Source organism: Falco rusticolus, chromosome 12, assembly GCF_015220075.1.
Source record: "Falco rusticolus isolate bFalRus1 chromosome 12, bFalRus1.pri, whole genome shotgun sequence".
NCBI classification, from domain to species: Eukaryota; Metazoa; Chordata; class Aves; order Falconiformes; family Falconidae; genus Falco; species Falco rusticolus.
The window spans coordinates 10,769,569-10,781,605 of record NC_051198.1 but is presented as its reverse complement, the minus strand read 5'-3'; the positions used below and the strand labels follow the sequence as shown (position 1 = coordinate 10,781,605).

Sequence of the window (12,037 nt, the reverse complement as noted above, 5' to 3'; positions counted from 1 at the left end):
GAGAGGAATGTAAATGACGGTAGTAACGATGAACAATTTACAGCTTTACTCTATGTTCTTCCACTTTGTCATTTTGCTTTTAGTTTGGCTGAAATAGATTAAAGTATAACAAATCTTCAGCAGAGATATCTAAGAAACCAGCAAAAGAGAAAACTTTATTGGAAAGAGAATAGTAGAATTAGGTTATGATGGATTCAAATGGTAATAGAGGCATGTGGGCCTCCTTTACTCAGGCACTTTAAATCTGACTCAGTTGAGCAGCTTTGACCAGCAAGAAACAAGTAGGTGCAGTATTAAGACAGTGATGTTCCCAGAAGTCCACATGTGTCTACACAAGCGAAAGAGAATACACATTCTCTCATACTTAAGAGAGCTGAGATGCAACTAAACTGGTTTGGAGATGGAAGTATGTAGGATCTCAAAAGGAAGAGAACTAGCACAGTACGTTTTCAGCACATTTGACCTAAAACTCCTTTTTTTCTCGGTGCTCACTCACTCATTCGTCCAGAGGCTTGCAAGGTAGAGACATTACTTGACAGAAAAATTCTGTCATTTTGATGGATAACCACCGAGTGACAGTGACTTCCAATCTGTTATTTTTCTTCACTTCTTTAGAAAAATAAAGGTATCCCCTCTCTGAATGACTGAGGAGATTTAAGCAATCTACTATTTAAGTTATATAACTGAAAAAAAAAGATGACAGACAAATTATATTATTAAGCTTGCTCCAGGTAGTTTGCTACTGCAAAATGAAAATAATTTCAAGCAAATCTGGCAAGAGAAAAATACCCTCGAATAGGTTCTTAAGCACTATTTAATAAGGAACACTCCAAGCAAGAACAGAGACTTCCTGGGATGTGGTATATGTACACGTACAATCTGGTATCTAGGAGAAAAGAAATGATCCTTTGGAGTGATGGGTACTCTGTGCATCAAACTGGTGGCGAGGACTGCATGCGCAGGCATAGATGATGACATTTGCTGAGTATGTCCATCTTCTTTTTTGTGTCAAACTTCCCAATCAATTTAACAACATTAAAAAAAGAAGGAAAATCAAACTGCAATCTTAAAGGCAGATCTTAACATTTCTAATTTTGTCCTTAGGAAGAACTAAGCAAAGTAAGTATACAATAGCTTGGATGCAAGCTATGGAAAGTCGCCCTTGCCATGAATATAACTTGCAATCAACAGTATTATTTCTATATTACAATAATGACGTTATTGCCTGCCATACATTTAGTTGTTAGGATGTCCTTGTCCTTTGCCTTACGGAAATTAAAAAAAGCACATTTCCCCAGGAAAAAAAAAAAAAAGTTAAAAAAGCCAGGACAAACCCTTCTCTTACTCCTTAAGCAAAACACCGATCCAATCCTACAACATCAGTTTGTGCCAGTTACCAGTTAAGAGTTTTATTTTGACCATTTCTTCTGGGGACCACTAAAACAGTCATGTTGGTTTAGAAAGTGGCTGAGAACAGGCAGACTGAAATCAGAAGAGGAGGAATAGAATACGACTTTAGTTGTGAAAGCCTTAGAGGCTACAAGGAAGCTGCAGAACCACAATAAAGTTACAGAGAGGGTTTAAGCCCGCTCCTTGGCTGGGCTGGCAGCCAGAGTGATGCATCCTGCAGCTGAGACCAGTATTACAACAGGTGTCCTTTGTTGGTCAATTCCAACAACCAACCTGACTTTGCTTTATATTTCATCTGTAAACATCAAATTCTTAAGGAAACATACAGAAAATATGTTTTTCCTGCTTTGCTGATACACACAAAATTCTCATAAGGTACAATGATTTTCCTTGGGGAAGAAATACATGTTAAAACCTGCATAAATCCTAACTAAAGTATTATATCTATATATTTTAAAAATACAAATATAATAACATATTATATAGTATATATATATATGGATATGTTTGTATATATACGAACACACCCCTAGGCATGTAATTTTCAAACATTTATCCTCAAAACCTAAGCATAGCTATGTTGAAAATATGCTGTTTAGCAACAGGAATTTTTGAAGTGCAAACCTAGATGCTCTTAAACTCTCTACATACAGAGAGGAAAATGAAATGTGGAAGTCTGACTTCTCAAAGTCTGAATGAACAAAGTTCCAAATTATTACCTTTTCTATGCAGGTGTTAATTTCTACCTGAAGTCAGACGTTTTATGTTTTCCTCCAAACACATTTTAAGCAAGCAAATGAGCCATGTCAGAAATTGGAAACCTATCCTTTAAAGAAGAACAACTATAAAGCACAAGCATACTAATACAATGCGTAACCAACGTTATGAATGGAAAAAACAAGCATACTAGCATTTTCACATACATCTTAAAATAAAAGATAGAAGCCTCTGTATTTTTGCATACTCACTAGTTTTGCACTGACAAATGCGGCAACCATTTTGGTCCAGTTTGAAGCTATAGATACAGTCTTTTTCAGTCAAAGTGCAGTTCACCAAAATCTCGCAGGTGGGCGGACCTATTGTTATGTATGTCGGTTCTGAAGGTAAGAAAACGTAAACAAAATAATTAAAATACTCAAGTAACCTCAAATTTATGTTCATTAAAAGGCATACACAATACAATATCAAAAAGAATAATTTTTAATTAATTTTGCTTCTGATGATTGAATATTCTTGGTACTTCTCAAACAACTCAAGAAACAGACTTTGTTTTAAAGTGATATACACTCATCACAGAGTATAAAACTGCATAAAGTTTTTGAAATACTGAACTGCATTTTTTATTCACGATGAAATCAGCTTTCCTGCATATATTTAAAACTGAATGTCATCTATTAATTTTGCCCACTTTTCTCCAAAAATATTTAATCAAAACTTCATGCAGACTTTTTTTTTTAAACTTTAGAAACTGAACAGAGCTTCCTCCGACTCTCAGTTGACTGGGACTACCAAGCTGCAAATCAAAGCACATGACTCAGTAGATCAAATCTTTCTCTGTGTGAATAAGATCACTTCTGCTGAAATTTCAAGCAGGAAAGACTTTGAATACCAAAAAGGAATGTAAGATATGCTGTGAAAGATCTCTGAAAATCACTTAATATGTCTATTCAATGAAAACATATATCACTTCTTCCAGTATACTTTGCAGTACCAGATTATGCTTTTTGAAAATGAGGATATTATTGCCAATTATTAGGTATTTATGAACAGTATACTACTTACTTTTGGACACCACTTAAATACGTTGGGAGTAGAAAATTTGTTTTAATTAATATGGTAGCTAGAAATATTAATGTGTTTTAATATACATAATTGTTAGAATAAAATAATACCCAAAGAATTATGAAAATACAAGGAACCTCATCACTACCATCTTAAAAGAGGATGCAGAATGATCTTTTCCTGAACGACTTTTTGCTCTGTGAGACTAATGTAATCTTTCTCGTGTTTTCATAGAACTCAAGCACTTAAGAATCAATGACTTTATAATTATGAGCATTATTAACATTATAATAAGCATTCAGGAAACACAAATTACATGACTTTTAAAGAACTAACTGTGAGCTTTTGTTTCACTGTTTCAATTGTTTCAGTTTATTCTGTTCCTCTATCTCAAGAAAAGACGACTTAAAGAAAATTACAATTAAAAAAAATTCGATACGTGTATTGATGAATTGTGAAAATACGGAGAAATAGTATCCTAACCATAAGGGCAATAAACCATAGCATGTTATACACAGTACGCAAATTTTCATGGACTGGAGGTGGCCACATCTTGCCATCTCTCATCCTCAAACCAAACACATTGAAAGGCAGATTTTGCCATGCCTACTGAAAGGCAGCTAGTCTTTACTCTCAGACTGTGGGTAAAATACCACTCCCCATCAAGTTGTTAGAAGTATACACTGTTGACCGAAATACACATTTCTGTGCCTATTGGCTCCATGTCCAGCAGGCAGCTTTTGTACCCATGCCTTCCAGTCAAGTGAAAATTATCCTACTACAAGAACGAGGTTTTTTGCTTTCATTGTCTTTCACCATTTTCAGCTTTCATAGCTTCTCCCCAGCTCTGCTCTTTCATTCACAACAGCTTATACAGCAGATGAACATTTTTAATCCGTTTTATATTACGTCAGCTAAGTACAGGGTTTGGAGGGGAAAACTGCACGAAAGACACTACAGTGAAGTTGGATGACTTCAAACTTATCTCAGATGTTGCAGTTCAGATTCCTCACTTTGCTGAAAGTTTCAAATGAACCTTCAAATTCTGTTACTTGTGTAATTTTTGCAGGAAAAGTAGCTATACACTTCATACATATATAAAACACCATCAACAGCTTTGTTCAAATACAAGATGGAAATTTGTGTATTAGCATCCATGTCTCTGTAGACGCCTCAAAGCTCTTCTAATTTAAATTAAAATTTTCCTGTACTTTTTTGTAAGGGTTTAATATAGATTACTAGGTTGGAGGTCAAAGGAGAGATGTTATAAATTTCTGTGAATTCTTCATTTCACAGCTCTGAGCTTGCACATGTGGTATGGAAGAGTAACCATAACGAGCAATGCATTTCAGAATCCATGGCTTCTTTCAATCTCAGTGAATTCTTTGTATCTAAATCATATTCGTATCTAAACTTTAACATCTGCAACTTTAACAAACCATTAGTTTAGGAATCAAGAACATATTGATATATATCAATAATATCATATATTCCAGAAAATCCAGTAATTACTCCCATCTGTTTAGGACTCAAGAGTATATAACCTAGTTTTGCAAACAAACGCCATTTTTAGCATCTGGTGCCTGTTCTGATAACCTCCTTTTCTACCTCACTCCATTCTCTAACCAAAATACCCTAAACATGCAAAAGACATGAACTACAAGAGTCACCCTGAAGCTACATTCAGTTTACTGGGCAAATGACAAAAAAGCCACAGTAATGCTCATACTCATCAGTAGTTAAAACGATTACAAATCATGGGGATGGTTAATGCTACACAAAGCAGAGTTCACAGGCAGTAACACAAGCTGAAGAACTGAAGGAGACTGTAGCTTTACCACTGACTGCAGAACAGTTAGGTGAAATATGTGGTTAAAAAAATCCACAAAAGCTCACTGAAAAGCTGAGATGCAGGTTAGTACTCATTGATCCAATTGGGTGTGAACTAGACCTAGAGAGAAATAGGATTGTGTTTCACCCCCCATCACTGAAGTTCATCCAAGATAACTTCTCTTTAGTTGCAGGCATAATTTAATAGCTAGGAAAAAAAAAAGAGCGGATATTTTGTTACATATTTTTCATGGTGACTTTTCAAACCTATGCTGTGCTTTGATGCTTTTGTGTCTTGGAAACATTGGCATAACATTTTTTTGCCCCCTTAATACATCCAGTAATGTGGTATTTCTTACAAGGGACAAAATTAAACTGTCATATTAATTCAAAAGGTTTTTGTTAGTCCTCTATTCATTGTGTTTTATTATTCTGTTACGTCCCACTTTTGTGTCTGCTCTCAGCATCCTCAGTGTTTCCAGACAAGCTTATAAATCCGTTTTTTCTGCCTCCTGTCCCTAAAGGTAAGCCCTGAGATACAGTAATTTTATATGCATGCCTGCTTCTCAATGAGCTGCAAGTAGGGGACAAAAGAAATAATTTCATTCCCTACCCCCACATGTGCAAAAATGCAGCCAGGAAAAAAATCATCAGCCCTTTTCACTTCGCTAGACAAGACTCAACAAATAAAGCCAGCTCTGCTCTGCCAGGCTTCTGGCTATTTGAATAGGCAAGCAGTAGCGAAGCTTGAAAAAGCATGTACCACTGCATGATCTGAGCTAGGCTTTCACTGCTGCTCTTGTAGAAACTGCAGAAGAAAGATCCAGCGCACAAATGCACAGACAATGGGTGGGAAAAACGGGTGCTGTTTCTGCCTGTGTGCTTTCCCAACAAAAAACCTGTAGCATAGAAAGAAAGAGAAGAAAACAAGGAGAAGGGGACTAAAGAGAGTCTGGAGGAAAACAATGGATTTTTTTAATAGAGCGGAGAATTTACTGATGTCAAGTGATCGTGCATAATGTTAAATGCAGATTTCTACTGGAACATCTTGCTTCCATATACTCCCTCTGAGCTTGATGCTTTCTATGCTGACTTTTAGTGCAGAGGATTATTAATTTGCCTGCTGTGAGGTTGATACAAATCTTTGAATTAATGTTTTATACTGCCATCTACTTTAAAACACCTTCAAACCCTTTGAAATTCACAGTGGATATTTCAGCCACTGGTGGTCTGTCAGTCTGACTGGTCCACTGAAAAATACTACGGTATGTGATCAAACCCCTGAACCTCGTTCATCCCAGCTTGAAATCAAACTGCATTTATAGGTAAAGAAGGAACGACAGTGACATCCAAGTAATGCCTGGAGCTGTCTTTGTCCTTACAAAGCCTGCATTAGCAATACCAACACAAAAACTGGATGTCACACAAAAAAAAAAGCTGTCAAGGTGGAATAAGAACGTATTTTCATTGGTGTTTTTGTACATGGGATACTTTTGTAGTATGAACAAAGCCAAATCTTTTCTGCTGTTTTCTGATTTCTGAGACCTCCCACTTCTCCTGTGAGTGATGTGACACAGCTTGTATTAAGAAGAGGAGACATTTTCTTCTGTTAAAAAAGTGAAATGATATATATACACACACATATACACACACAAGAACACAGGATAATCGATCTGCTCTAGTACTGTGCCTCATGTACAGGTCTTGTTAGATGCCTGAATGAGTATTGAGGTCTTACGATAATGCTCAGCTGTATTCAGAAATGTATTCAGAAAAGTATTCAGAAATGGAGAGAAACTGATACATCCATATTTCAGTGAGAACAGGGGAAATAGTTTCTTAGGATTAGAATTTTATTACACACAGTTCGATCAATTCAAGTTATCAAAAAGAAGAGAAAGAAAACTAAAATTCACCATTAATTGCTGGAAGCCCTGGAAAACAACAACAAAAAAATAATCAAAGGAAACAAAAAAGTCTGAGACAATTACTGCAATCTTGTTGGCTTCTGTCTATCTGAATTTTAAAAATGAACTGTTCACTGAAGATTTCATTTTTCCTTCTAACTTTGGAGATTTCATTTATGTAATTCTTTAGCTAATCCTAAAGAGAACTAAAAAATATCCTCCCTAAGGCTGGTACCAGGATGAAAAATTATATCCAACTTCCTATCATACCCGTAGTTGTTCAAAATCTTAACTCTGGCCATCAAAATCACATGAAAAAATGAAGAGGGATTCCACTTAACTGTACTAGTGCAAAGCCGCATGTATTATGAAAGCGCCAAGTGGTTGTATTTGGCTTGTGTGAAGGACAAGAGGGACCGGTATTAGCAAGAGCAGAGCCTGCAGGTGCAGGAAAGTGATGCCTCCCCTCTATTTAGCAATTGTGAGCCCACAGCTGGAGTAGCGTTCAGCTTTGTGGTCCCCAGTAGAAACGAGGCACTGACACACCCGAGCGGGTCCTGCATGGGGCCAAGTGGGTCAGTAGCTGGAGCAGATGACATGCGAGGAGAGGCTGAGAGAGCAGGGGCGATGGGGCATCCTACTGCTGTCTACCACTACCTAATGGGAGGGTAGAAAGACTACAAGACCTGGCTCATCTTGGAGGTGCTCAGGGTTAGGATGAAAAGCAATGAACACAACTGTGAACATGGGAAATTACATCCTGATAAAAGTAGTTTTGTTCTTTATTTTAAACCACATGTGTGGTCGGACTGTAAGAGTCCTAGAGAGATTGTGGGACCTCCATCCTTCAAAATACTCAAAATTTAATAGAGGCAAGGCCCTGAGATTCTGCTGCCACTGGACCTGCTTTGAGCAGGGGGTAGGACTAGAAAATCTCTGGTGGTCCTTTCCAACTGGCTTGACTCCATGAGTTTCAGTTTCCCATAAACTCGGGACATTTTCAGTGAAAGCAGCAATATCCTTGACGGATCCTGATCAGGGGACTGAAATCCAAAGATACACACTTCAATCTCTCATGAATTCTATATGCTTTTGCCAAGTACTGATTACCTTCCTCCACAATAAAAGTACCTGTTTGCCTAACATCATCTCTCTGAAATCTACTTCATGACTTAAAGAGTAGATTTTAATTCAATAAGCAAAATGTCTTCCAGGCAGTTATAACAGTAATTCTTTCCAAAGCATTATTTAGTGACAGCCACAGCCACCTTTAATCAGTGTCATTTTTTGTCCTCTCTTAAGTTAATACATTACCCATGCTTCACCTTTTGGCAAGGTATTTTTATTTTTATTATTACTATTATTACATGGAAAATACTTAAAACAAACTTTGCTTTGCTTCATTTGGAATGCAGTACTTTTAACTCAAAACAGGTTTTGCTTCACACTTTCAGTAAAACCATGTGAGGGAAATACCTACTCTGGGCTTTTACAAAAGTAAGTAGGTTAAGTAGGGAAGTAACAACTGTGTTCTAAGTGTTTTTCTGCCTATTGCTGTTTCTAATCAATTGTTAGATATCTGGACCATCACGTATCTTAACCTAAAAGTACTAGAAATATAAGGTGACAGGTATTTTACGATACTTCATCATTCCAGTTTGTATTCTATTCATAAATATTGCCCTATCAATACAGAAGGGGAAAAAAAGCTATCTCTATTATAATAAAATTACTGTATTTTTCCTTGCTATATTAGTTTGACAAAAGTATGCATCGAATACCTGGGTTTAGTTACTCTGATTCAAGTACAATGGTTACTCCAGCTAAGCAGACACAGGTCTGACTTCTCTTCATCAGTGCTCCCAGCACAGCTCTATTCAGCATTACTCTAAATGCACATGCTTCAAAGTTAGCAAGTCCTACCAAGGTTTGGAGTGAAGGGTCTCAAACATATCAAAACACTATTTGCAAATGCCGTAATAACAAACTACAACCCAGTGTGGGCTGGCAGCAGTCCATGTATATGTATTCAAACCAGGCAAACACAGGACATCTTGGGCCCCAAAGCTGCAAGTGTTTTATGTATGCATGAATGCTTATTTTACTTGCCTTATGGGTTTTTTATATACAAGTTTACCTGTATTCATAAAAAAAAATTCATTTCCAGCCAACTTCACACTAACAAAGATGTTTCAATCTCCATCATAGAAACACGTTTCTTCATCAAAACTATGAAATCATAAGCTCTACAGATATATCACTATACAGAGTTTGAAAATAATCTTTTGAGATCCTTCTTTGAATAGCCAAACCACCATGGATTTCATCCAGTCCATTGTAAGACTGCAAACTACAGTGCAGTGCAAGTACCTATCTTTTACAAGGAATTTAGGAGCACAGGCCTTAAAAATTCATTGCCAAATGAATAATTTTTGTATTAATAGACATAAAAAATATATACATCCCTGGAACCCACCAAAATACTATTTTGTATTTTATTTGTATTTATTCAGCATTTGTATACTGACTATTACTGGCATGCTTAAAACCAGTTTCAGATGTTTGTTTTCATAGTTACTATATAACACAAATACAGTACATTGTAATTAAGATATTTTGAGGAATTATTTGGAGAATATTGCTCATGCAACTGGAACATAAAGCTGCCAGTGATTTCTTTCCATGCATAGGAAAAATATTTGAAAGAAAGAAAAAAAAAAAAAGAAGAAGCATGTGTACTTTTGAAAGGCTAAATTACAGTCAAGATCATTTCAACATGAAAGTTCATACCAACAGTAACACACAAACTTCTCAAGCACAACAAATTAACTGTTATGAGGCACAATGAAGCCACCAGGTCTAAAAATAATCTGAACTTAAATGTGAAGACTATGTAGTCAGAACTACAGAATGAGGAGTGGGATGGTATGCTTTACCACTCAGTGCTACAGCTCCCCAACCTCCTCTTTCACATTCCCATCTTGTTCATGTGAACCAGTCCATAGTTTAACTAAAGACTGTCAGATAAAGTAGATTAATTCCTTGTACCTATTATTACAATGGCTGAAAGACAGAAATACATTTTCAGTGTATAGCACAGGGAAGCTTTATATACACCTGTGAACACCACTATGTATATTCTCCCTACCTTTAGACCAGTGGTATTGATCACAAAAAAAATCCCTTTTCAGTATAAATGGGAAAAGAAATAAATTAATTCCATTACCCATTCTGCCCATGAATATTTCCAATACTTTTAACAATAATTAACTGTGGGTTGGGTTGTGGTATTTGTTTTTTTGGTTTTTGTTTTTGGGTGTTTTTTAAATTTATTTATTTGTTTTGTAGTTTTGGTGTGTTTTTTTTTTTTGTTTTTTGGCAAGGGGGCCACAACAGTAAGAAATTTTGTATAAAGGTCTTATTGTGGTCAGCCACAAATTCAAAAAAATAACTGTCTGAAGTTTACACATTTAATTCACAATGATTTTTAACCCCAGAGAGAATGACTCATAACAAATAACAGTGTATTTAGATTCTGCAGGGATCAGTCTTTGGATATTTGGAGGAAGCGTACAAAATGTTCAAAGAATAAGCTCAAGAGCAGAGGATTCTAGAAAGCCCAACATCTCATTGGGAGCATGAAATGAAAACCTCTTCTGAGGGAAGAAGGAAAAATTAGTCAAAATCATGTTCTATACATGGAGAAAGACCCCTAACATCAGTAATACAGAACACGCCTGTTTAGGGAAGTGCAATAGCTCCCTCTTCTGTAGTATTTTATAACACAAACCTCAAAAGATTTACATGTTCTGATCCTACGAAACCAGCACCACCTGATTTAAAGAAATGCAGCATCAGTGCATTCAAACATTTACTAGTCAAACATTTACTACAAAAATTAAGAAAAAAAAAGTGAACAGTGGTCTAACTTTTTACCTAATGCTTTATGTCATAAGTGGCTAACAACTAGTCCTGAAGGGTGTGCTGCTCAACAGCCTTTCATCCGAGTCTGCATACTTGTTTGGATTTTGTCTGCTGTCCAAAAAAGTTAACTGCAGCCTACTAAGCAGCAGCATGTGTGTTTACTTAAGCTTCCTGTAAAAACATTCATATCATTCCAAGAGTGACTAAATGTTTTCCATCCTCATAGTTCGCATTCCAGCCTTCCCCGCCCCTCCAGTTCATTACATGAAAAATACCAGTCCCCAGTCCTAGGCAAGAGAATTTCCTTCCTGGATTTGAAATACCTTATGACTTGCAGGATTTTTTTCCCCAGCTTTTAGCTATCTGTGTTAATGATCAGGGTTCAACAATTCAGCATCACATAACTATTTATAAAAGGTATGCAAGGACTTAAGATTGTATAATTTTCTCATGTCACAAATAACTCTGAAAATGTATTCACCAATGCCTCCAAACACATAGTTCAGTTTGGCAGGCTTTTGTTTCAAATTTTATTCATACTGTCAACCTGAAAATGCTTAAATATGTATTTTTCCTTGAAAGTAACTATTATAAACGAAGACTATTTTTGTTGCTGTAAACTGAAGAAGCCTCCTATGAACCAAAGCCACATGGGGATGTGTGTGTGTGTGTGTGTGTGTTTCTTTTTGGAGTGATGGAACCAAATACTCACAAACTTTCCACTCCTAAGATGTGAAGTTAAAACCTTTTGTCTGTCATAACAAATTGTTCCAGTTTTTGGTTCAACAGGTATGTATACCCCTCTTCCAATATATTTTAATACTGAGAAGGCTTTTTTTGACAATTTCAGGTGGAGTGACACTAAGAAATAACTACCTTTACTAAAGCAGAATCAATTAAGTCTATCAAGAAATGTCCAAATAGATTAAGAAGGCTATTCAGTTATTGTTACTAGGTGAACATACAGCAAACACACTAAATAAGTGTGCATCTGGGACAAATCTATGAATGCTATAGGTGCTGAAAAGAATTCATTAGAGAATCTGTGAAGTTCTTTATAAGTGAGACATCCTTAGCTGCACTGACATGTATTTATTAGGATTCTTTAGTTCTTTATCCTTTCAGTAGTCTTCCACTGAACTTAACAGTTGAATCACTGAAAACTAGGAAAATATTATTTTACC

The 12,037-nt window shown here is 36.2% G+C and overlaps 1 protein-coding gene across 1 annotated transcript in view; it reads right to left on the bottom strand.

Annotated features, from left to right (window-relative positions):
* CRIM1 (cysteine rich transmembrane BMP regulator 1) overlaps window positions 1-12,037 on the bottom strand; it is a 188,078-nt gene that overhangs the window by 37,323 nt on the left and 138,718 nt on the right. Inside the window, 1 exon segment of the mRNA XM_037405516.1 lies at window positions 2,379-2,507. Coding sequence (XP_037261413.1) covers window positions 2,379-2,507 — 129 coding nt within the window.